Raw genomic sequence first — 26903 nt, 5'->3', positions numbered from 1 at the left:
CAGTTTCTCTGCTCAGGTTTGTGATGGACTCCTAATTAAGGGGGGGGGGGGGGGGGGGGAGGTCAAAATTACAATGACAATCACTAGCTGAGGATAGGTGAGAAGGTAATTCCATATGTATTGGCACCTCACTTTGAAAATATTACAAATTTTCTCTCTGAAGCCATTTATGACCTTAAGTAGGAATTCCAGTAAAACATGCTGTCTAATCATGTTAGGTCTTCATTTGTATGCAATGTTAATCTAATTAACGATGACAAATTGAGATTGGATTGCAGAGGAATTTATAAGCATCTTTGATTATTTTTTTAATTAATGACCTCAGTATACAAGTAAGAATATAAGCATATTAATCAGTCTTTTCAGAGAGAAAATTTTTAACAATTTAAACTCTATTGAAGTGTTTAAAAACAGAAGCCTTTATAGTCTAAATTGAGCAAAGTTTCTCACATGTGCACTTGTACAGTAAAATCTTGAAAACCATATTGCAAAGTAACAAGCAATTATTGTTTATAATGCTAAGATAAAGAGTAGGCTGTTGAGGTTGAGTGAGAAGCCCATAGGATTGGGTGAAATAAGAACGTAAGGAGAATAATATTTATTGCGTGAGAATTCCCATATGCCCATGCATTGCAATGTCTCCTCCTGTTTCTGCTGCAGAAGAAAGTAAGGCATTTCAAAAGTTTGCCACCTCAGATTTTTTCCTTTGTGGAAGTTGTGTGCTGACCTTCCCCACCCACTCTGAGCACAAATAAATAAATAAACTGCACTCGCTTTTCTCTCTAAAAAAGTATTTGGCAATCACCTGTCACTAGCAGAACCTGTTACATGGGGAAAAACATGTTTGTAGTAGGAAAATAAAAATTAAAATAGTATGTCAAGGTAAATAAAAGTAAACATAACTGCCAAACACAAGCTACCAAAAAATGAATCTGATCCACCCATCCTCAAAAGCAAGGTACCACCTTATAAGTCATGAGATTCTTTTTAAAAGCTAAACAGGTTCTTCTTACTCTTCCCCAGGTTTCTGAGCCTTTAGGGTGCACCTACTAAATCTTAAAACTTTTCTTGGTAGTCATGAGAAGGCAGAAATTGCATTAAGTTTCTAAATGAAAACTGAAGTTTATTTGCAAATTTTTGATTCAGCTGAAGACACCCAGCCCTGCAAGACTTGCTTAATTCAGGAGTTGGCAATACCTGAGTTTAGTAGTTTATTCTCATGGCCTACAGTAGATTGAAGCTGAGCTGGGTTTGTCCTTGAAGGGTTTTTCACAAAACATGGAGCTCTCCAAAGCTGCAATTTGGGTTTCAGGCAGGCTTGCTGGTTTTCCTGTTCTCTGGAAACTCAGCTGTACCTGCAATCATGAGAAAATGCTGGGATTTCAAACTTTCTGCTAACAAAGCTGGGTAATAATCACTACAATATGCATAAAAGCAAGTAAATGGATTGTGCTGGTTGGGCTTGGTGGATTTGGAAAAGCTGCATTTTAAGGAAGCCGAAAGGAATGCACTTAAATTAGTCCACATGAGCAATAACAGGTTTCTGTTTCTGTGGTTGAGGGAGCAGATTCCTTGGCTGCGCTATCTCAGTATTTTTATTTCAGATTGATTCATTCCATTCTTTATTTTAAATATGTTCTGTGTCCTGATCCACCTAGTAAAATTGGGAATTTTTTTGCCAGTCTCTATACAAAAATTAGAGGGCCATGCACAAGCACAGTGAAGAAATGAAGGGCAAATAGATGCGTACATTGCCTTGACTTGTAGTTCCTAATTATGTGTTCAGTGTTCTCTTAAACAATCTGTTCAAACAGTACATTGTTTCAGTAACACTGGTAATGTCCAGTGTGTCCTGACTCCTGATTATCTCTAGGTATTGCACATGAAGACTTCTTTTAAAGGCTGGTGATTTTCCCAATGAGCATACAGGTGGGCTGTGCCATGTGTTCCTGTGAAATCCTAGGCTTATGATTCCTTGGTGGTGTGTTGGTCACTGCAATTTGAGCTTTCCAGTTTCGCCCTTTAAACGTTGCATTTAAAGCTGTCAGGAAGAAGGGAGTGGAAATGGCCTTGGTACAGGATTTTTGTATTTTTTTCTCTCAGAGGCTCCTAGTCAGCAATGATAGTCTTTTGGCTGTTTTTACAGGGTAGTTGGGAAGGGTCTTTGCAAGAGGCACATTTGTGCAGAGGGTTTGCAGAACCTCCATGGGTACTCAAATTGGTCACCTACTGGGCATTCTGATTAGAAATGTGGGGTTTCTCTTCAGCTGGTTGCCCACCAAAGTTAATTTTTCTGGTGATAACCCACACTTGTTATAGCAGGAATGAGAAAGGGAAAAGATGCTATAATCCAAAGGAAGAGAAGCAATCTGGAAGGAGAAGGCAGTGAAGGAGGAGATGGGGTTGCAGCCTTTGGATGCAGATGCTGCAGGCTGTGGGAACTGATGCAATGGTGTGAGCTGAGGGCTTGCCTCCTCACCAATCCTGGTGAATTGGGAGCGCTGCCGTATTTGGGCATTTGTAACAGGTGAGAAGAGGTTTGGATTTGGCTTCCTTAAATTCTCTCAGCAGCCGTGCCTGTCTGAAGAGGCTGTTTCCAGTGTGCATGGGCTTTTGGCGCAGGGCAGGTGTCAATTGCCACCGTCGCTTTTGTGCGCGGAAGGGTGGTGATCCTGTTTTCCTGCTTGAAGAGCTTCTGAGGTGTGTTTCCCTCTGTGTGACGTTACAGGGCCTAACAGCAAGGCTGTTGAGGCGTATGTAACTTGTCCTAGGTCATCTACCTGGAAAGAGAGGAGTCGGGCTTATTGTCTTTGAAGGAGGTGCCTTTCTCACGGCAGGGAGGTGTTGTCAAGCTCACAAAGCTGGGAAGAACCAGTTCACCTGTGAGAACCAGCCAGGAGGGGCCTGCTGGCTTCTGTTTGGGTTTTTATGCTTGAGTGAAATGAGATCTGAGTGCATTAGGTTCCCTTTAGAATGTAATTGTGCTTTTTCCCCATAATATCTTTGTCATGTATATTTTGGTTTTATTATCAGTTACCTTCTTCTGTTACTCCTTACAAGCAGCTGTACAGATCTGTATAGTAGTTTGTAGAAAATGTCTTATGTGAGCTGTCTTACTTTTTTCTTTTTCCTTTTTTTGTCCCTGGTTGTTTTGTAAATCATTCCAAGGCAGTATAGCCTTGATCTGGATGATCTGGAGTTTTGCTATATGCTGTCTAACCAGTGCCCTCCATGCTGACAGAGCTGCACTGTGGTGTAAGACCACACTGTAAGGGACAGGCTGTGCCACACGCAGCTGGTGATGCCCAGCCAAGGATGAGAAGGGAAGTTATTTACTCTACTGGATGAATTAGTATCTGCCAGCAGTGGGAACTGAAAACTTGGAACTCCTGCTTTGAGTATGTTCTCTGATCTTCAAACAGCATAGTCGGTGTGGGCCAGCCAGCATGCCTGACCTGCTGAGAGAAAGCAGACATCAGATGGTGTGAATGTCCATCTCTCTCAACTGGGATTTAGCCTTTTAGTTGCAATGTTTGTGGCCGATTCTCTCCAAGTGTAACAGGAGATGAGTTAGAGCTCGCTGCAGGTCTCCCAGGATCTGCAAGTGAAAAACCATGAGACATTAGAACATAAGAGGATGTAAAAAGGTTGGAGAGGGGTTATGTCACCCATAGGGGTAGAAAATCCCTCTGCTGTTTAGCACAAGCAATTTCTACTTGTCCTGGCATCACAATTTTATTTTTCCAGAAAATTTGTTTTAAGGTTTTAACTATTTTTTAAGGGAAATTCAGAGGGAGAAAAAATTAAGTGCAAGAAACAGTTTTTGGTTCTTAAGGAAATTTTTTTTGGCTGTGTGGAGAGGAAAAAGTGTTAATTAAACATAATTTTCATCAATGCAACTTGCACAAAAAAAGCCCCACCTACTTTCATGAGAAAGGAATAAAGAGAATAGTAATCCTGGATTAGGTATCTTTCACTACACATATATAAAAACAACACTGTGTGAAAAGGGGGAAAATATATGTGTACATACACACACACCAAACATACCAATGTGCCTCCAGCAGTATTACCAAAGGAATTAACTTTACAAGAAACAGCCACAGCCTGGAAAGAAGCCATTTTTCAAATAAAAGCTGAATGAGACTTGTGGTTTCTGAGAACTATGAGAAGGAAGGGTTAAAAAAACATTTACAGATAAGAATAGCTGATGTTGGGAGATGAGTGAACATCTTGAAGTAGGGAAGGGTCACTATTTAAATCAGCTTTTCTTTTTTTTTTCCTCCTCTTAGCTAAAATTTGGCTCTTACTAAGAACAACATGTAGGATTAATGTAGTACTTTAAAACTTCAAAGTGCTGCACAAACATTACTTCCCTGATCAGCAAACACCTTTGCTTGGTAGGCAAATCAGGAGTGGAGTTGCCATTTTAGAGAAGGAAAACCAAGGCACCAGAAGTGCCAAAGTTTCCAAACTAGTAGTTTTTTGGAGTTGATTTTTCTTTTTTTCTTCGGTGCTTCAGGTTTTTTGAAGCATTGAGCATGGAGACTGCCTCTGGGCTGGCTTGTAAAAGCTGCTGAGCTCTCCTGGATTTCACAAGTGCTAAGCATGCAAAGCAGCCTGGCAGAGCTCAGAGGCATCAGCAGAGTTGCCTCCTTACCTTTCCAAAGGTCACGGCACAGGCTGGCCCAGGAGGGAGGCAGCGGCTCCAGGGCAAGGGGAGTTTCCAAATAGCTTGCTGGTTTCCCCCATACCATTGATCTGTATAACTTAAATGGCATCAATTGAGCCTTGTTACAAGATATTTCAACCCCACAAAAAAACAAAAAAGGGTTATGCAAAAACTATTTGAGTGACTGTTTTAATACATTATTTTTGGGTAAAGTGTTTCAGGTAGGCCTGATGCAAAAGGTATTGCTTACCATGTAGACAAAGACTGCCCTTGGATATGATCATTCCTTTCCTTAGGTTGGATGAAATACCACATTTGTCATAGATATTATGTCGCTGCCAATTCTATACAGAGCACACAGGACTTTGGCAGTGTGCTGAAGCAGCATATTTCTGTGTGTCACATTGGTGGTGCTCTGTATGCTGAGGGCTTAGCTCCAGTGCTTGGCAGACCTTTTACTGTGAAGAAATTTCTGCTTTGTTTTAAAAAGTGTCCTGAGTAGGGATGGCTTCTGTATAGAAAGATCATGAACTTTATTATGCAATGGAAGTCTTTTCATGAGGTTTTGCTATGTGCAGGTGTGTCAGACTTGTTATTGTAAACACAGCAGGATACCTACCCAAGTAAGAAGGTAAATCTCTTGCAAATTGACTTGAGTATTGATACAAACTTTACTGTTTCCAGTTGTTAAAGATAACTTCAATATTGCATCAAATGTTGGTGGAGCCACAGGAGGAGTGTTCTACTCTCCTTTTCTCTCTTGTTTTTTTGGGGGTTTTTAGGGTGTATTCTATGAGAATGTCTTTTTTTTTTAAAGAGAGAAAAAAATTACTTGTTTGATAAGAGGGAGTGTTTTATGATCTGCTGATACATGTTAGTTACTGAAATTCATCTAAATTCAGGTTTATGGAAAGTTGAAAAGTGTGCTAGAGGGAAAAACAGGCAAAGTGCACTTTAACACTGACCTGGCTTTGCTAAACACATGAGACAGGACTTAGTCTCAGAGCTACTCCTGCCCTGTGATTTAGATGTAATCTGGGTAACACTGTGCAAGTTATTCCCTCTGCTTCCACTCCCCCTCTTCCCCCTTTCTACACCATCAAATCTGAGACTGTGTCACGATGATCCTATGTTGTAAAATGCTTGGACCTCTGATGTGAAATGCCTGAGGGGGACAGCTGGACACTGCTGCTTGCTGTGTGTATCCATCACTTAGCCTTAGCTTTCAGGCCTCTGACTTATTTACAGGACATTACCATCTTTCTACAAACTAACTTTTGAGGCAACTACAACCTATGTCCAGGCTAAAACTTGAAGCCTGAGTGCATCTTGGGTTATCGCTTCCCCTGCTTGAGATCTCAAGCTTTACCAATGTCAGGCCCACCAGGTGTGAAAATTACTGACACAGTGACTATTTGGGGGCTATGGCGAGAAGAAAAGCCTCTTCCTGTTATGTAGGCAGAGCACAATGCTGTACCAGCTGCTGTGTTATCTGTAGTGCCAACCCTCAACAAACCCACCCTGCCACTTGTCAGGGCTTATTAGCTCAACTGCATGAGCTGTGGCGGGAAGTAGACTTACTCGTGACCTTGCAATGGGAGCAAAGTGAGCCTAGGTTTGCTATAAAACCTGCACCCAGAATTCCTTGGACCCCTCCTTAAAATTCAGGACTGGAAGAGATTCCCATGGAGAAGGGATGGGAGCGGTGCCACTGGGCTTGGTGCCCAGCCTGAAGGGTGTTTGCAGAGCCGGCAGCAAGGCAGGCAGAGCACCCGCTGTCTGCATTTGAGCATCACCATCACCATGGGTGGGAGAGAAAGTCTTCCCATGAGATGTTTGTCCAGTGTCTGAGCACTGAATGATCCTTCTTCATTAATCAGCAGGGTGGTGGCTGGTTTTGCAATGAGTTCCTTGTCTCCCATCTCTTCTCCTGCAAAATGCTCATACAACTCATTCTTAGTCATTTTTTTTGACCCATCCTTGGTGAGTTCTTGTAGGTGTATGAGCAAAAGGGACTTCAACAGAAAAGAGTCTGTGCATTTCTAGATATCCTACTAAAATCTCTTACAGTATTGGCACTCACAGAGGAAGTTGAGGCCCCTAGGAAAATCTTCAGAAGAGTTATTAGTTCTGTACAGTTTGATAAAGACTAAGCATGTAGACTGATTGCTTTGCAATCAGTTTCTGTGAGGAATTCATGAATTTGACCTTTATTTGGTGTTCCCTTTGTGTGCCAACTCCTCTGATGAGTCATTTTTGCCCATTTCCTTTGCCATGCCTCTCAAAAGGACTGCAGAGGTTGGAGTCTGTGTTTCTGGGCTTGTTTTTCAGCAGACTGATCAGTGCAAGATAAAGATAGGGAGAACTGGGTTGCTCTGGTGCTGCTGGCATTCAGAGGGAGGAGTGCTGCAGCGAGGTCCCTGCTGGCAGGAAGAGTAGCTGCATGGGCAAAATGAGTTCCAGAATGAATTTGCAAGGACACGTGCTGGAGGAAAACCATTTCCATGCTGCATGTCTTGATGTCAAGAGCACAAAAATGCTCTGATGCTTTTAGTCACTCTGCTGATCCCAATCTGTTTAATGAGGCTATTTTGCTTCAATACACTGATATTCTGATGTGTGTTTTGCAGCTTATTTCAGGGAAGCTTCCAAAACATAGAAGTCATGAGGTCTTCCTCTGAAGTGAGATTGCTTGGTAGCATTTTAAGCGTTGATAAATCACCTGTCCAAGATTGACTCTGTTGGTTAGTGACTGGGAATGACTCACTTGTGACCACTTCCCTCTCCACCACACAGGTCTGAGCTGTTGCCAACCACACCTTTGTCTCTGAAAGTCCTACTCCTGAAGTGCACTTTACACTGGACCCCCGGGGTCACACAGTGTCCGCAGTGTGACTCCAGTGTAACCTGCTTGCTGGGGATGGCAGCAGTTCTCTGCTCCCGGGAGGAGCAGAGCAGAGCTGAGCATGCAGGAGGCAGGTGCTGACTGCCAGGGAGTGGAGCCGGATGGTCAGGCATTCCTTTATGCTGCAGGCTCTCTGGTTCTGGGCAGCTTGCTGCCTCCAGCCTGCCTGGCATGGCTCAGCAAGGGTATAGCAGTATACTCACTTTGTTTTAAAGTTGGTAGGGGTGTTTTTTTTCCCTTTTTCCACTGGCCATACCAATCTGATTACACCTTCGAGGGATCATCTGCCCCTAAAGCTTAATTAAGGAACTCTTGTCTGACTCGTCACTGACTCACCTGCCACTGTATGAGCTCATGTCTGACTTGTCCTAGGAGGATAGTGAAATATGTCAGGCTTCTCTGAAATACAGCAGTTTTTTGTTTTATTGCATCCCTGACATTGCTGTTGGCTCGTGCAGAGGTGAACAGAAAGATGACTGCCCCAGTTTGGTTACTTTTATCTAAATGTAGCTTGCCTCTTTGTGCCTTGAAAAACCAGATGGGGTTTTGCTTGCACAGCTGTAGGTATGTTAGAGTTAATAAAAAAATATTAAAAATTAAATAACCTTTGAGTTTTGGCTTCAGGCAAAGTAGGTGAAATGATGTGTTTTGGAGATGAATGCTCTTGCAGGAGGCAAGATGTAGCTTGCAGGAGAACATCTGCAACCAATCCATTCTGTATGAGATGGGGCCAAGACTTGTTTGTATCTCAATGCCTGTTCAAACATGTTATAGCACAGCAAAAAGGAGGTTTTGAATGCATTGAGGAAAGGTGGGTAAGAAGGGAAAGAGACATCAAGCTGAATGTTTGCTTAATAGCTTTGATTTCTTCATTAAACTTTTAAGCACTTTAATAATTTGATTAGCTACTTTTAGAGCACTGTAGAATTTTTTTAAATCACTTTTTAAAATTTTCCTAAAAGAGAAAAATCTCTACTCACCTTGGTGATGTGAGATGAGCTTGCCTTCTGGCCTGGAGCAAATCTGCTAAGTGTTTGCTACCTTTTTGTACCCTCTCTGAGGACTGTGCGTGGAAGGATGTGCTGTGATACATTGATCAAAGACAGTGCAAAGACTCAGTTACCTGCCTGGCTGTGGCTGCTTGGACCCCAGATTGTACCTTACCAGTCAAATGCCCCTTGCCGGTGACTCCCATCCTCTTTGTTCTGTAGGAACTTGAAGGTAGCATGACCATCTTGCAATTGCAGCTTGCAGAGCTCATTTGCCTGCCTTTAATTGTGCCCTTGAAATGCCTCTTCCTCAAGGCCTGTGGCAGCATAGAACAGTTATGACTCAGGAGCAGGTGAAGTGGTGAGATTGGCAATAGAGGTTCTCCTGCTGAGATTCTCATATCATCACACTGATGGTTCTTATCACTATCCTGAGCTCTGCAGTATTACTTTTTTTGTAAGACGACCCCTGAGATGCGCATGCAGTTTTTTGGTTTGCATGTGTAACTAATGTGAGGTTTGAAGGTGCAGTGTATGACTGGGATCTGTCATACATCAGTGGAGTGTAGCAACTCTTCCTCAGATCTTTTTTATTGTCTCTGGATTCTTTGCTGGGGAGCTGAGAGGAACTGATTTGGGTTGAGTAAGATGGACAGTGTGAACACAGTGCCTCTAGAAACCTACCAGAGGAAAGGGTCATGTATTCCAAGTGCTTTGTCCTATGGGGAGATGGGGTAGTAATACTACCTGGGCAGTATTTTGCCAGTGCTTGAAAACAGCAGACTGCTTTTTTTTAATCTCCCTTTTTTCTCAAATCTAATACTGCTGTGACTTTGTCAAAAGTGCTTGTGTAAGCAAGGCAGCCCTGGACACGTGCTGATCTTCAAGTCCTTAACAGGGAAGCAAATTAAAGAACTGCAAGATTCATAAATGCCTGTCCTCTGCCTCTGATGTAGACAGGGCTCTTCTAATCTGCATTTGCTCATCAGAGGGAGGTTGTTCTTACTCCTATGTCTTCATGCCTTTGTCAGGTCTCTGGTGACTCTTGGTGCTGCTGTTCATCTGTGTTCCCTGACTGGCTACCAGGAAGGCCTCATACAGCTTGTAGACACAGATCCCATGGATGGCCTTCAGCTCCATGCAATGTTGTGTGGGCTTGCAGGCTGTGCCTAGAAAGAGATCTGCTGTGTCTGTATACTGCTGCAGCAGTGGGCAGGGTTCACTGGCTCTGGCACGTTACAGCTGCAGTGTGAATGGCTTGGCCATGCCTGAGCTCCTTTTTCCTGCATGTCACACACGGGGTTATCACGGGGCCAGCCAGCACTCCCTGCAGCTGCACTATGACCATGCCTTGAGGAGGAGCAGTGTTTGCTTTTGCCTTTGTCCTGCAAAAAGCATCCTGACCTGGAGAGTCAGGCAGGGCTGTGTTCAGGTGTAGATTATACCTTACTCCCCTATGGTGAGGGCTTGAGATGAGGAATTTAGGTGGCCCACTTGTTCTTCCTTGATTTGCTCTGCTGGATATCATGAAGAGCTTAATACGTATTTCAAGCTGCCCAAATAGATCTCTGTCCTGATGTGCTGCTGGTGACTTATGCAGTTTTCCTTTTCTTCCTTCAGAACTGGGTTGCCATGATGCTTTTGAGAAATAGCAGAGCTCATCTCTGGAGAAATCTTCTTTTGGAGAATTTCCAAAATGGTTGAATTTCTGGGGTTTTGTTTGCTTGCTTAGTAGCTCACATCCCAAAATCACTGTGGAAGGTGGCTGAGGACACTAATGATGATCTCTTAGTCAAGCATTGACTTTAACACTCCAGTTTTATCCCTCTCCTGTGCAAACATTGCCTTGTCCTCCAAAACCTCTGTTCATTCTTTCTTTGATTTGGGTGATATAATTATGCTTTCCAGCCCACTACTGCCATACGAAAATGGGTCCCTTTTGCTTTTTCAAGGACTTTTCAAGGAGGTTGCCCTTTGAAAAGGCAGCACATGGAGAAGCACACATCAGCCTGTGTGGGAATGGGATGGTGGGGGTGTGTGTTTTGTTTTGTTTATTTCCCCTTGGCTACACGAGCAGCTAAAACCTGTAACCTACAGGAGTTGGAGCTCCATGCAGAAAATTAGCTTAGGTTGGTGCAAGAGTTGAGATCGCATTTTTCTTGGCTAATTAAAGGATTAAAGGTGCAGAGATTTAGAGCGAACTGTCAGTGTGCTACAGAAGAGAGCCTTTGATGGTTGAATCTGACTTGAGATTAAACAAATTGAATTTAAATAAGAAATATGTGGCAACAATTGCAATGTAGCTGGGCCTCTATCATTTGCTCTCCTCCAGGGTCTGGTAGCTGGTGTGCTGTGGCCACAGCTCCTCTTCCATCACCAGCTTCCTTCTTCTCAAATGTTTCCCCCTGGATTGTTTCAACCTGTTGCCTCCAAGCTCTGTAAAATGTTTTGAGGTTTTTTTTCTTCTAAGCCAGAGCATTGTGCAGAGGAGCCTTGCACTCCACTTCCACAATAGTGTTCTGCTGCCCATCGTAGCATTAGCATGGTCACATCCTTGTGGTGTGATATGCCTGATCTTATTTAGGGTTTTTCTGCATCCTGGCACTTTGCTGTCTGCAACTGGAGAGCTAAACACTTTCTTCCCTGTGGACTCTTCTATTGTTTAGTTGTGAAGCTGATGGATGGAAAGACTTTTTGAGTTATGCTCGTTGTTTAATGGTGTCTTCCTCTACATAGTGGTGGCTGATAAATTTCTGGAGATGTAGCTGGCTTCTGCAGGTTCAAAGTCCTTGACTTCTTTGATGTCAGTTGATGGTATTTGATGGGCTGTACTTGCAAATGGCTTGTCAGTGTTAGTCCCAGCCCTCCTCTTGCCTTTGCGTTTGGATAGCATTAAATTCAGAGCTGCTAAGGGGATATTTTTAAATGTTACCCTGGATAGCAGTGATGCAGGCTCATGAGATTCATGGTAACTATCTCAGAACAAACCTTGATTTTTGCAAGGGTAGGAATTCCTCTGTACAGCATCATGCAGGTCAACAGCATGTTCTGTCCATGGAGACTTTGCACCTTTCTCTTATGCATCACATATGAGCTGTAAGAAAAATGGGAGTGCCAGACAGTGTGAGCCAATAACTTCTGATGTTGCAACCATCTTGTTTTGTTCCATTTTGTTTCACTTCTTTTTAGGGAGGAAGGGGCTTTCCTTTAGTTACCTAACGCCTGGATAAGATCCTGAGGGAGTTTTGTTTACTTTCTTTTGTCGGTAAGATGGAGAAAATCCCAAAATTGAAACTGGTGAAAAATCTCCTGAGATTCCATAATCACTCAAAAATATGGCATTACTTACTAATTGGGTGTGGTTAGTTGGGAAATCTGACTTTAAAATTATGTTTCCCAGGGAACTATTCCTGTTCTCATTGTTATTCCATAACAAAGGCTGCTTTTTGTTTGGGAAAATGGGCTGTCTTCTCACAAAGCATCTGTTGCTTGGGGTCTTCAGAGCTTGCAGTTTGCAAATTAAGCAGTGTAGAGGTAAGGTCTGCAGGGATAGAGCTGTTTGGCATTTTCCTTGGAAAGCCATCCTCAGGTTGTTGTTCAAGGATTTGCATCTAAATCCATGTTTGTTCCTGTTATGTTTCCAGTTAGATCATGCAGAGGGCATGATTATCTTTGTTAGCAAGTGAAATAAATCAATTTCTAGGTATTGAGAGACTTGATGTAATCTATTTCTAATAATTTATAGATCTGTTACTATGCCATGAAGTATCTGGACAATCATTCCGGATGAGTTTGCTAGCAGGCTATTGTAGATCTACCTATTAAGTGCATCCAGGTCCATGCAAGCTTGCTTTATGCAATTGTGCTTTCTTACTGAAATTTCAAAGCAACCTAAAAATCAGTGAAATGGCCTATGCTGTGTTCAAGCCTTCCATTTCTTATGTGATCTTTCTGCACAATTTCCTTTGGCATGCATATCCAGTGGAATGTGATTTTTCATTCTACTCTTAGAGGGCAGGAGGTGCAAGACTGAAGATTGTTATTTCTATGAGGGATAGGAAGGACTGCTGCTGCTGTTTTCTGATCTCTTTGCAACTCCCTTCTGCAGTGCTGCTCTGCAGAACAGCTTGCTTTCTTTAGATGCTGCAGTTGCAAAGCTTCAGGGCTGCTGGAGAGCATGAGAAAAATGGAGGAATCCCCTGAGCCTGGGATAGGCTTCTTACTCTTCCTAGCCAAGAAGATGCCACAGCATTGACCTCTCTAGCTGCCTGAGGGTGAGGTGATGCATTTTGGAGCTGGGGACGTCTCTGTGCCCTGATGGCTGCAGCAGCAACACTGCTACAGTCCTCAGCAGGGAACCTGATGAATTGTTTCCCACGGTACGTAGGAAAATCAGGGTCTCAGTTCAGTAAGGCTCTCAAGCGAGTGCATAACCTCTAGCACGTGAATGTTCCCAGTGAAATCTCTTGGGTTCTGTTGGAGTCAGCAAGGCTGCTCCCAACCTTAAAGGTAGGCATCTGCTTAAACCTTGCTGAATCATGTCTTGACTTTGAAAGCAGGCTCAGGAGAAACCACATGAGTTGACTCAAGGACTGTGCTTAGGCTAGGTCATTGAAGATGGAAGGAGAGGGCTGAGAAAGGGGAGGATCTGGGTTGAAATACAGATCCCAGAACCCTGCAAATGTTGGTAATAGTTAGTGACTGTGTTCTCGTCTGACTTTCTTGCCATTCATCCCCAAAACTTAATTGGATGAATTAAAGGTTTAACTTAGTCACCATTCATCCTAAGTATGCGGGAACTGTTGTCATGCTTTATTGATGTAGTTTAGATCTGAGTTACTACATCTTTATGTTCTCAGTAAAACCACGACTTCCTCAGTTAGGTTTAATTTTTGTCTTTCTGTACTAGTCCTTAAGTTTATTCTGTGATTCAGAACTGGCGTATTACCTTGTTGGGTCAGTAATTGCAGAAAACAGAGGGCTGTTTGCAGAAATGGTTTGGTTCATTTTCTAGGAGGAGGAGAGGGCCCTTACCTGATGGTCTTCACACAGAAAAGAAGAACATCTGTCCCTGTTTGGTGTCTGCTTGTTAGTTTGTTGCTTTGCTCACCATCCTGGCCAGAAAAGCTTTGTTGGCTTTTCACTTTGATTATCAATGAAATGCTCTGCAAGCAGGAGAACAATATTTGCATAGATGTAATTCTGGAAATTGAGTGTAATGTGATCAGGAAATGGGACAGGCCCTGGCTGTTATCATGGAAGAGACTTGCTGGTACCTGCACCTTGTTTCAGATGTAATAAGATCTGACTCGGGATAGTTTCCTGGTCGTTAACAGAGAAGACTCAATGCTGTTTTGGCAAAGGACTAGTGCTAACCTTTCCGCACAGGAACAAAAGAGATTTCTGGCAAATTCATAAATCTGTTCTGAAAGGGCTGCTAAAAGTAGACTAAAGATTTAGAGGGAAATGGTCTCCCTTGGAGCAGAAAAGCAGGGGCGTGTATGTGTGTTTTCAGGACTTTCTTTTTCTGAGACAGAAGCCAAGGAACAAGGTGCTTGTGTGCGCTGCCAGTGAAATCTCACTGGGAAGACATGATGCTACTTGCAAGGTATGCAGAAGACAAGACCAGAGGCGCCGCAGTGCTTGATTACTGTCAAGGGCTCAGTTGGAACTTGCCTTTGCTCTTTGGCCTGCAGCGTTTATGTAGAAATTGGGGACGCTGCTGCTTGCTTCCAAAGCTTTGCCTTGATGGGTCCTGCCCACATCTAGGCAGGGGGGGAGAGGGGGGGCACTTGGTGCCTATGAAGTAAACAGGAAAATTACTCACCTTAATGATGCATTTCACTGGCACTGCCACTTTGAGACACTGTCAGATTTAATACTTTCTGTCTTTCCTTCCATCACCTCCTATAGGTATGATTAATATTCTGTGAGAATGATGAAGTGGAGAGGTATCTGTATTTTCCTTCAGGTGGAATAAATGGGAGAAGGCAAAGTGAGTAGGAGAGAAAGGGGATCACATTTTTCCATCTGAGCCATTTGGTCTTTGTGGAGAATGCACATACAGGATAGTGCTTGCTGACTGGCATGACTGGTGGCCCCTTATTTTATCAGAGCATTCCAGTTCACAGCTGAGCCCCTTGGCCCTCCCAGTTAGCTACTGGCCCTGATCCATAGGGTGAATTGGCCAGTTCCCCACTCCAGAAACAGTCAGGGAGCAGTCCTGCTCTTGGTCACTGCATAGCAGCAGTACCACTGTAGGAAGGCAAAGAAAAAAACACAAATCATTTCTATATGAACATCTTCAGGGATTATTTGGCCTTTTTGTAGTCCATCGAATCTAAACCCTATGTCAAGAAAAAATGAACAGGATAAAAAAATTTATCAGGGCAAAGGTGTTTAATATGAGAGGTCCGAAGACATTAAATCTGGTTTTTGAATCACTCAAACTTTCTCTCCTGTATCAGAATGACCACGTAAAGACAACTGGTTTGCATCTCACTTTCCTAGTCACCCAGCTAGGAAGATGGGCCAGTATTTGACACACATACTCTTATCCTTGCAACGTGCTGACCCTGTGACATTTTCAAAGTAGGACAGTCCTTTGGCATGAGCCAGAATTTGGGTGGAAATCTGTCACCATCTAGCAAAGTCTCCGCTTTCCAGAGTGTTGAGTGGCTGATGCAGTCTGTGGCAGAGTGCCTGATACCTCTGAGGCTGACACTGTCCCTGAATTGGCAGCTTGGGATGTTTCTGATTGAAAAGACTATGTTTTTTGTTTGTTTAATGTGGTCTATCATCCAGTTTGGCTTCCCTCTGCCATAACAGGTACTGCACTAGTGACTCATTCACTTTCCTCTGAGTTACTAATGAAATCCCTTTATTTGCAGGTGACAGAGCTAAAAAGAATTTTGGACTTAGGTCTTTCATCAGGCATTTTCTTGTACCCTGCTTCTTCCCCTGGATCATTAGCTGGTGTGGAGCTACCCAAACCTGTGGCTATATCCCAAATTGCTGAGGACTCAAAGCCTTTATCTACACTGCAGGGGGCTGCAAGATCTTGACCTGCTTGTCTGGACTTTTACAGACGACTCACGTTGTTGAAACCAGTTTGATTTGGTAGGGGCAGGCATATTTTGGAGAGCTTTAGAATTTTTGCTTTACTGTTTACTTAATTGAGCCACTTTTATGTACTGCTGTGCTTCTTCCCTCCTTACAGTTGAGTTCATCACCCTTTGACTTTCAGCAGGGGACAGAAGTGACAGGGAGGTGCACTAAAAATTGTTGTGATTACTCCAGACAATGTTTCCTGTAGCTGATTAGAGTTTTTGGAGTTTGGCTGGTAGGATGGAGCATGCTGCAACATGTGGACTTGAAACAAGTGAGGTCTGAGAGGCTAATAGGAAACACACAGCAGTGTAGAACCTGAGAGAGATGACTGTAAGAAAGTTTAATCCCCCACATCAAGCTAGGAGGAGATTTGAAATGGCCAACCTGGGCTTTACTTAGAGAAGGCCCTGAGCAGAACATATTTAGGTACTCAGTATCAGAGGCCAAGGCACGCAAGTCAGGAACAGTGTATGGTGGGGAGGGCTTGCTGTTGGGAACCCAAGTATCTTCAGTTCATTTCTGTAGTCCTTTATAACAAAAATCTGATTTCCTTTAAAATACAAGTTGAATCAGATCTTCCTTAAGTTCATGGTTGGCTTCAGAAATGCCTTTCTGCAGAGGCATACGGACTTAAGCAGGTGGTGATTAACAGTGCTGTTGAAAGTTAGGCATATGTGGAAGATTTTTTTGCTAAAACAAGTCTTTGGAGGTTTTTACGGGCAGCTTTGGTATATACTTTCTGGTGTAATGAGTGATTAGTGCTCATGAGTAATGAGCCTGGAAGGACTATTGCTGGTTATGTCACTGTGTCCAGCTGGTGTGATGCTTGAGGGCATACAATCAACTTAGTTTTGTGTAAGCAAACACATGTGGTCATATATGTGATGTCCACTTATATTGCATTGTATATAGATGCAAATACTTGAACTTCCGTGTAGCACTTTGTTTGCAGTGGGTTATGCTCTTTCTAGGAGGATGTGGTCACATGCCATTGAAAATAGTGGAGCTGTGAAAGAAGGGAAGAAATCCAATTGAGTTATTCACACAGCTGCTTCTGTGTTCACTTTAATGATTAAAAATCTTGAATTTTATTAGTTTACAAATTAATGCTCAATTATTGAAGTGGATGTTTTTAAAATCCAAATTTAAGTAATGTTTTAGCCTAACTCTGATCACTCCTCACTGTTCTGCTGAAATTTAATAGCCTCTAGTAATCTTTAAGTGAGTTTGGATAGCACGAGAGTGGACTTTCTACAGTGTATTTTTCTTAATGTTATATCTTCTGTGGTAGGCAAACAGGCTGCTTACTTGTGCCACTGAGAGATCTAGATATCAGGGAAGATGTTGTTCAGCATTGGATCAGCTTTGCCTTTCAGGAGACTTGTTCACTTCATACCTTCACCTCAACATTTCTGGTGCAAAGTAATCTATCAGAAATGCAAATTACTAGACGTTGTTAGTATCTGAAACTTGTGCAGTGCTGCTAAAGTTTCAGTTTAGAAGATTGCAGAGAAATCGGATGCAATACTCGAGCAGTGTATGACCTGGCTACACAAGTTAAGGCCATTTGTCTGCAGGAGTCTTATGATTTTGGTTTTTAAAGAAATTAATTTCAAAAAATTTAAAATAATCGACTAGCAAAGGAAGAGAACTCACAAAATCAAATCATAAAGCCTTTCTTTACACACATCACTTTGTATCAAAAAAATGTGTAAAGCTTGCCTCTGAAATTTTCCATCGGATATTTTTCCTCTTGAGACAGAATACTTTTCAGTTAACTATTTTGTTGTTCACTTTTAAAAGTGTTTTCAAGCAAGACCTCAAGAGGTCTTTCTTTGCTGATGAAGTAAATCTGTAGGTATGAAACTGAAATGTAAAAACTCTTGTATTTTAAAGTTTTCAAATTTACAACTTTTTCACAATGCAAAAGCAATATGAGAAATTCAGTGTCACTTCTGCTATCATTGTGGCTTTTCTGGCAATGTTACGTAGGGATATTCTTCACGCAGATGGCACAACCTGATCAAGGTATTTTTGAGTTAAAACCCCTGGGAAACCTTAAACGAAACGCTGAATATAGGAATAAAGGAATTATCCTATAGATGGGAGAATCTAGAAGATGCTCTGAATTCGGTATTTGGGGTAATTTCAGGGCGGTCTCCTACAGCATGACCACTTGTGAATGTCCCCTTCTCAGCCTGCCGTCTGGGTCGCGATGTGTGGCTGCGGTGGTTGGGGACCGGGCAGGATGCAGCGCCGAGGGAATCGCAGGGATTCGCGCCTGGACGGGGAACGCGGAGCTCTGTCTGCCAAGGCGAGGGGGTGGCTGTGCCTCTGTCGGAGAGGTAGAGCTGCTTTTCTGCCCCTCTGCGCCCTGCGATGGCACAGTGGAGGTGCCGCGCCGGCTCAGCCGGGCTCGGGGGGCTGAGCGAGCCCCGCGGTCGGGCGGCTCCGCTGCGGGCGCGGCTGGTCCCGGCGCACCGGGCAGCGGTCCCTGAATCCCTGTCCGCAGGCTATGTTTCTGCGCTCTCCTCCCTGCCACCCCTCCCCTTCCCCGTTTACCTAAGCAGGTCAACACACACGTATATATTTATTTTTTTCGCTAAGGTTTCCAAGGTGCAGCAGCAGCTGCCGGCGCTGGGAGTGCCGCCTGCCCCGGGGCAGCACCGACACGCTCCTCCCTCCCCGCGTCTCTCTCCCGCTCCTCTTGCGGTTTGAGCGGCGCTGCCGATCCCCACGCACCCATGGGTCGCGTTCCCCCTCGGCGCGGGCGGCCGGGGGGATGCGGGGCCCACCTGCCTGATGTCAACATCCCGGCGGGCGAGGCCGGCAGGAATGTGCCGCTCCCCGCCCGGCGCAGGTAATTAATCCCTGCGACTGACAGGTGGCAACAGGCGGCCTTTGGCTGCTGCTCCCGGGGAAAAGCGCTCGGAGGAAGGATTTTAATAGCTCGTCAGCACCGGTCGTGCGCGCCTGGCAAAGGCGACGGGGAGGGGGCAGAGCAGCCTGAGGGGAAAATGAAGTCTTTGCAAAGGCGGACGCCCTTGGGTGATTCACTGCCCTTCCTCAAGAGGGAAGAGAGTGTGATACGGTTTTTCCTTTGCCCCGGGGTGGAGAAATTTGGTAAATGTCTGCAAAGCACTAGTGGGGCTGCATCAGCATCCTCTTCTGCTCTCATGCTCCCGGTCATCGCACGATGGCTTCTCTTGCAGATGGGGGTTGCTCACAGGCACTTCTCGCTTGTGCTGTGGGCTGTGACTCTGGGGGTTGTTGCCACATGTGGTGGATGATTTAGACATCTTGTGAGACTGATGATGACTGGACCTGTCAGCCATGCCCGTGGTTTGAATGTCTGCTGTATCCAGTAGCAGCAAGCTATCCGCTTGTCTCTGGAGCCTAGGGACATGGGGAACTTTAAACTGCAGCTGCAACAAGTCAGCTAGGAAGTGGGGTTAAAATTATGCTGAGCTGAAGGTTTAATCTGGAAGGAGAGGTCCATGTCTGAAGTGCTCCTGGTAGAGTTCTTCACTGAGTGTCCCCCTGGGTCCAAGTTGGTTAAGAGTGCGTGTGCATGTGCACACAGGTTTCTGATGTGCCCCCACATGCCTCAAACAGTTTTTATAAATGAAAAGTTAAATCCTGGTTTATATTTAAAAAGTTTAAGGTGCTAGAGTAAATATAAAATTTTATTCTTGGTAAGTAAGTTACTTTCTTCTCGCTGCCTTTTTTCTCTTAAAAAATTAAAACATATGCAGATTCTTTTCTTTTTTTTTTTTGGTGACTTTCCTTGTTTTCACTGTGAATACTTTGATGCAGGTAGCTGTTGCTCTCCCACTCTTTTAACCTGTTATTTTTACCTTCTTGGAGTTATTTTCATAGGCAAGAAGGCATAGCCGACTGACAGCTTTGGAAACATCAAGTAAAATGAATCTAGTTAACTGAGTTGAACTAAAACATGAGTACTTGCAAAAATTTTGAAAAAGATTTGAAAGGCCTGTTGATCTGAACAGAAGCCATAAGCCAACCTCTGGGATCACCTTCAAGTTGACATCCATAAGCATTTGTAGTGCTGACTGAACCCTGCTCCTTTTAAAGATTTAGGAGCCATAATCCCCTGGCTAGATCAGATAGTAAAACAGATATTAGAGGTAGATTTAGCAAGTAGTGTTTGAGGGATTTCACTGCTTTAGAGTTTTGCAGGGGAATTGAATGCTCAGTGAAAAGCCATTGCAGCTTGCATTGCACTGAGCATTCAGTCATTTCCAGCAAGTATTCTCCATTTGAGAGTCGAAAAGTGTTTTGTTTTCTCCTTTAAACTCTTTGTTGACACACCTTCTGGAGAAGGGGCTTACTGAGAGAAATCAGACAGGTGTTGTCTAATGGTAGCTGGCTTGTGTATATTGTGACACTGAATTACCAGCCGGGATGCCAAGAGTGGATAATACAGTATGTCTGCACAGGCAGGGGGGGAGAGCAGAGCTGCAGTCACTGGAATGTTTTCATCTTTCCTTTTAAAACATGTTATTAAGCAAGAAGCTAAATTCACAACAGGCAGCACTCAAGCCCCAAAGCAACGTCCGAGCCAAACCTCTTTCCTCTCCCTCTTGAACAGAGGATACATTGCCAGGCTCAACTCTTTTGTTTAAAATGGCTTTCAGGTCTGTGTGCCTGGTGGAAGTGGTGTTTGCACTCCTCAGGCTGTTAGCGTGACTTTTGTTCCTACTGCTAGATAATGACTGTTGTCATCTTGTTAACTGATGTGCGTCTGTTGGGTATGCTCATTTTTTATGTTTATGTTCCTAATTAATTTAGTTTTCCTGCTCAAGTATGTTGATTAATAGCCCTGCTTTGTATTTCTGGAAATTGGTCATCTCATGATCTTACCCTTCATACAGCGAGTGTCTGTCAGTTCACACATCAAAACACTGGGCAGGGGAATTTTCATCTCCTGCGAAGTGCAGTGGTTTGAGACCACTGAGGAGCAGCACCTGCACCAAGAAGTGATCCTCACTTGCATGCACTATCTGAATGCATAGGCAGCTCCTGCCTTGGTTTTTTTTTTTTCTGAAGCACATTTGCTTTGAAATCTATATATACAATATCCTGTCTTGCTCTTGTGGATATAATGATTATTACTGGTCCAGTACAAAGTCACCATGACCTAGTTGTTTGCATCTATTTATGCCAGTAAGTGTCTGTGCATCAGGTTACCCATGGTTGCAGCAAAGTTGGGCAGGATGGGAAACTCGAGCCCCTTGCTGTCTGACAGTAGGTACCCCGTGGACAGATTTACACTGGTGTTAAATGACTGTCCGTTCAGTGATTACACACTTGCAAGTGGCTGTGCCTGGGATAGATGTGAAATCATGGCTCTATGCCATGTCCTCAAGGCCTGTGCAGTGCCTGAGAGGCTTAAACTCCTCTTGCAGTTGGGTGACAAAAAGGTGGCTCAGCCCTCCTGCTGTCTCATTTGCCTCTGCTGGGCACTGCTGCTTGCCTCCCTGTGCCCTGATCATGTCCTGAAGCAGAGGTGAGGCTCCTGGTTGCCCTCCTTTTCTGACATGCCAAGTTTGAGGTGTTGGCCAGAACCTTTAGCTCTTTAGTCTACCCTGTTTTTTAGTAATATATATATATATATATTTCTTTGTTGGACAGGTGTGTTCATCATAACCCATTAGCTCTCAGGTGTTTTCTGTAAAATTAAGCTGCAGGTTCAATACCTTCATAGCCAAAGGGGCCTGACAGTTGGGGTGCCAAAGGGTAGATGAGGAGCAGGTCGCTTTCTCTGCTGACAGAGAGGCCATGCTGTTAGATCAGGAGCTTCAATATTCATGCTGGTGAGGGGTACCTCATGGTCCTTCTAAAAGCAGTGATTTTTATTTTCCCCCTTTCCTGTAACCCCAGTTTTGTCTTTGAAGATGTTATACATAAAATTACAGGCAACACCAATAGTCCTGACTGTGACCGAGGGGTGTGTATCTCCTTCTATTTGTTCTGTTCTCCAGGTGCCTGCAGACACGGGATACGTTGGCTCCTGGTGTATGCTGTACTCTCTGTGCACCATTACTCTTCCAGATTTATGCTTTCATTTCAGCCCATCACCTTTGGGTGCCCAATTTCTTTACACTTCAATGATGTTAAGGCATCCAAGTGATTAGTTGGCTTTTTGAGATTTTTGAGGCTTTCTATCCTTGTAGCTTTCACAATGCTATGAACAAACTGATGTATTGAAGGAAACAATGCTTTACAGATTTTCTTCCTCTTTCGCATATAAGTGATTCTTTTTCTACATCTTGAGATGAAAAGACAACATAGTGAGCTCACTTTTACCTTTAGTAAGGAATTGCTTTTTAATTAAAAAACAATAAGGAATTTCAGGTTTAAAAGATGTACAATATAAATCATGATCTAGGTCTGTTTCGCAACTCTTTTTTTTTTGTAATTGTTTGGCATGTTCCCTGTTTCCGCAGGCTGGGTAAATCCTTTGTGGGTTTAATCTCTAGCCTGCAGGCACATAAAATACGTTTCACAATTTGGCCTTTGCATTTTAAAGAAATCTTTTTTTTGTAGCTTAAATACCTGTAGCATCTTCTCTGCCACATGGCAGGATGGTGTTGAGTGAGAAGGGAAGGGACTGGCTTCACTTCTGTTTAATCCCCCTCTCTTACCCATGTCTCTTCCAAGTTTGCTTTTTCCTGTGTTAGCCATGTGTACACTTTGAAATGCAAATAATCCCTGAATATCAGTAACTAATCCTTTTGCTGCCACGTCATCCGCCACCCACCCAGGCACACGCTGGCTCTTCCCATCCCCATGGGGTGAATGCCCACTGCTCTTGACCAGTATGAACCTGTTGCTGATCTCTTTGATCACTTAGGAATGGGCCTGTATTGGCCCGTGGCTGCTAGAGACCTTTTTTTTTGGTGAAAAAAGCCCACCTTGGGGCTTTCAATTTTCTTACTCTGCAAGAACTGAAGAGGTGGAAATGGGGAGATGTCAGCAATTCCTGTGGGTTATGTTGTTAGAATTACAGGGAGAGCTCTGCACTAGTGAATGTCTGAGCACCAGGAAAAAACTGAATACATGTGGGATGCTGATTATAAACAGCCCTATTTTGAAACACCCTTGTGTAGCAGGGCAGACTGGAGAGTCTCCTTCATGGGAGACATCCAGGAGAATGGGTTTAGGTTATGCAGTACTGAACCAATTAAGTTTCCTTGCCTTTATTTCACTGAGAGGTTTTGAAAAGAAACCAACATCAGCCTTGATGTTTTGCTGAGTAAAGGTTTCCAGATGTGAACACACTTCACGAAAATGCTGCATCAGTGTTACTGTTTTAGTGGGGAACATCTTAAGAAAAACCTAATATGCACCAAATTAGTATAGTAAATTAAGAGCATTTTGTTTTGTTCCAGGTGTTCAGTGTATGGTCACAGCCTCCCTTATGGACCCAGCTGCTGAGTTATGTTCTGGGTCTCATCATGGACCTGTCTTTGAGCTGTTCAGCTTTCCTGGTCTTTGAAAAAAAAATTATTTCTATTTTTTTAACCACTTTTGTGGACATAATGCCTTGTATTTAGAAGTGAGGAGATTGATACAGAAGTGCTCAGTAGATGTATAAGGTGCTTTTAAAAGATGACTGAAATGTCAGATTTGGTACAACTCGCAAATAGATCAGGGTCTTGCTTTCAAGTACTATTCAGTCCAAAGGTTCATGTTTCCATTTCATCCCTCTGCAAAAGTAGAAGGGCTTCTTAGAAAACAGGATGAAGTACTTTACATCTGTGGTTTCCTGTGCTTCCAGGATTACAGGGTGCTATGAAAAGAACAGCATCTGCTTTGTTTGGTGGGTAATGGGTGTCCCTTGGAAGAACAATGGTGTGCCCAAGAGAAATAAAAGACTGTATTTGTTTGTGTAAAGGAAGTGCTCTTTATCTGAAGTTTTTGCCTTTTGGAAAACTAGGATGTAGATTTATGCTCTGCTGTTTTAAAAGAGGTAAAGATCTAGGGCTTTTGCCACTTTTTTGAATGCATGACTGTTGTGCAAACAAATGCAATGCACATGCAGTAGCAGGTGCTTTCAGTTACATGTATAAACCCATCTCCATCCTTCTGATGTACCTCTATCTCCAGCTGAACTTCCTGACTCTCTTGGTCTTTTCACTCTTACAGTATTCCACCGAACTGAAAAAGTTGTACTGCCAGATTGCCAAAACATGTCCCATCCAGATCAAAGTGATGACCCCACCACCTCAGGGAGCCGTCATCAGGGCTATGCCAGTCTACAAGAAAGCCGAACATGTCACTGAAGTGGTCAAACGCTGCCCGAACCACGAGCTGAGCCGAGAGTTCAATGAGGGTAAGGAGGGCAGTGCTTTGCTGGCTGTCTGTCTCCAGAGCTGCTTGGCTGATGAGTAGCCAGTGCAGGGATTTGACAGCAGCTTCAGAGCAAACCTTCTGGAAGCAGACCTCCCTCCCTCTTGTGCAACTTTTTATTTCCCGTGATTAGCGGGAAGCGTCATACAATACTTTAGCTGTCCCTGTGCAAGCATGTCCTTGGGAAGAAAGTACTGAAATAAACCCCATGCCTGCCCAGGTTGGATGGATGTCTGTCCCCATGGCAGGCAGTGCCCCTCTGGCAGCTTTTCCCTGCTCTGCTTTTGCTCCTGCAATGAGAAGCAGCTGTTCTTGTGCTCAGGAATGAGCTTCCATGTCACTGGGACATAGGGATCTAGTAACAGGATGCAATATCATCTCCACTCCTTAATCCACGCCTCAAAGATGGATGGGGCTGTTTATCTCTAGCAGGACAATACTAAGTGCCAGCATCAGCTGTAGGCAACATTCCTGTATACATTTCCCACTATCGGTTCAGTATTAATGTTTCAATCTTTTAGTTGATTCTCCTCGTGTTAGTGAAGTAGCAGCTGTTTTTAAAATGTTCCTGGAGTTTTCTGCAAACTCATGGGCTGGGTTCCGTTTTGCCTTGGCCACTTAAGTTCACATAAGTTCAAATGAGCATCTGTTTTATTCTACATGCATAATTTATCTCCTACTGTAAAAAAAAAAAAGTTGGTGTCAGTTAGCAGAATGTCTTAGGAGTCTGGAGTTGGTTACAGTGCAGCCAGCTAGACAGGCCCCAGAAATAAGCAAGGACCTGGGACTGTAAAATCAGAGTGGAGCGAGTCAGTTCTTGAAAACGTTTTTTCATATTAGCAAGTGCTTTTCTGACAGGACTAGATTTTTTGAGTCTTGATACCACTCAATAATGGAGTTCTAAGAAAGAAACATTTAAAACTATAAATGCTTATTCTGAAATAATTTTCTCTAGAAATAGAATGTGTTTTTAATAAGAGAACTAAACAGTTGATACATAAAACGAGTTCTTGAGATGAACCCGTAGTAGGCTTCTATCCTCAGAATTGAGTTGTATGTTGTTGAAATACTGAAGAAAACTTTCAGAAAGGAAACTTAATTTTTGGAAAGTGGCCTAGGAACCAAGAAGATCATGTTACCTTCTGCTCCTGGAAGCAAGCATGATTTTTCAAGCTGACCATTAATTAAATGCATATTTCTCTTGCTGCTTGAATCCTTTTTAGCTCTTTAGGATCAAGACTGATGGGAGGGAGTAGAAGACAGCTAGCAGTTGATGGGGAAAAGAGTAGGGAATGAGATTTGAAGGATTTTGCTTCATATAGGCATTAGAGGGAGGAAGTCTGTCAGCTGGTGTGAAAATCCTCATGGAGTTGTCTGCTGGAAGAGCTGCCATTCAGTTGACATTTAGTCACACTTAGTCTGAGATCTTGGGAAGCCCTTGTTCAAGTTTATGCACAGGTATCTAGAGTGAGCTTAAGAAAGTCCATGTTGTCTTTGGTGTCTAGCATAAGGGATCTTGGGAAGGGAAGCTTTAAGAGCTGGGAGGCATGTGTGTGCTCTGATAACCTCTGGGTCAGGTGCAGGAGTTCCCTTTGTAGAAAGTCTGGCCACCCTGTGTGTGATCTTGCTTCACTGAACAGTGTCTCTTGTTTTTGACTCCTTATCCTTGCAGGGCAGATTGCGCCTCCCAGCCACCTGATCAGGGTGGAAGGGAACAGCCATGCCCAGTATGTAGAAGACCCCATCACTGGGAGGCAGAGTGTGCTGGTCCCCTACGAGCCACCCCAGGTACGTTGTGAGCTCAGGGTGGTGACATCCTGGCACATGAAGCGGTGGGGATTGTAACCTTAGTTGGAGGAGCTAGGATCTTGTGCTTTTCCCGTCCTTATTACAATGAATCCATTCTTTCTCTTGTCAGAAATGAGCTATTAAACATCCTCTTTATCCCTTGAGAGCAGCAATTCATTTCTTTTAAGGAAGCCTTGTAGTGGGGGCCTTTTTTATGCTAGTCTGATTGAAGTACAGCTTGGGAAATACAAAAGGAGAGCTTGGAAAAAGCAGAGCTTTCCATCCACCATCTCTTCTGCTCACCTTCTTTGTCTCATCCAGGTTGGTACTGAATTCACAACAGTCTTGTACAACTTCATGTGTAACAGTAGCTGCGTTGGAGGGATGAACCGTCGCCCAATCCTTATCATAGTGACACTGGAAACCAGAGAGTAAGTAATGCATCACACATGTAACCCTTTGCTGGAGAGGTGGCGTTCTTGCTCCTTTTCCACTCATAGCAGCATTCCATATCCTTAGGAACAGTTTTATTCAAGGGGCCGTAGGATATTATTTAGATCTTTGCAGGTGGGAGTTGGCCAACACCTGGGAAATCCTGAGTGGGAAATGGGAGGATTGGGTCTGTCTGCACAGTCTGGTATGAAGCTGAGGGGTGCTGCTGGCCTGCATCTGAGATACCAGCTGATGTTTCTTCTCACTTCTCTTCCCAGTGGGCAAGTCTTGGGCCGCCGATGTTTTGAAGCCCGTATTTGCGCTTGCCCAGGCAGAGATCGCAAAGCAGATGAGGACAGCATCCGCAAGCAGCAAGTCTCTGACAGCACAAAGAATGGTGATGGTACGAAGCGCCGTAAGTAGCTGGCAGAGCTGGGCAGATTGCAAATTATGCTGTCACTGGGCACGTTGTGTCCCCGATGTTTGTGCTGCAGGGACAGGGTGGTGCTGTGCATGGGCTTGGAGACACGAGGACATCAGACATCTGTTCTCTCATGGCGAATCAGCCTAAAAAATGAGCTGGTGTTTCCAATACAGTCTTTCACAATCTGGGTTTGTGGGCTTCCTTACA

The 26903-nt window shown here is 43.8% G+C and overlaps 1 protein-coding gene across 4 annotated transcripts in view; it reads left to right on the top strand.

Annotated features, from left to right (window-relative positions):
- The window catches only part of TP63 (tumor protein p63), a 77872-nt gene that overhangs the window by 33341 nt on the left and 17628 nt on the right, over window positions 1-26903 (top strand). For 3 of the 4 annotated variants that reach the window (XM_071567090.1, XM_071567087.1, XM_071567091.1), the window contains exons 3-6: window positions 23849-24035; window positions 25725-25840; window positions 26162-26271; window positions 26551-26687. In XM_071567090.1, the coding sequence (XP_071423191.1) occupies window positions 23849-24035; window positions 25725-25840; window positions 26162-26271; window positions 26551-26687 (550 nt within the window). The remainder of the gene's footprint in view (window positions 1-23848; window positions 24036-25724; window positions 25841-26161; window positions 26272-26550; window positions 26688-26903) is intronic. The other variant, XM_071567088.1, reaches the window with a different exon arrangement.

This window comes from Pithys albifrons, chromosome 11 (genome assembly GCF_047495875.1).
Source record: "Pithys albifrons albifrons isolate INPA30051 chromosome 11, PitAlb_v1, whole genome shotgun sequence".
Lineage (NCBI taxonomy): Eukaryota > Metazoa > Chordata > Aves > Passeriformes > Thamnophilidae > Pithys > Pithys albifrons.
Note: the sequence above shows the minus strand (reverse complement) of the source record. Positions and strands in the feature narration are given on the sequence as shown.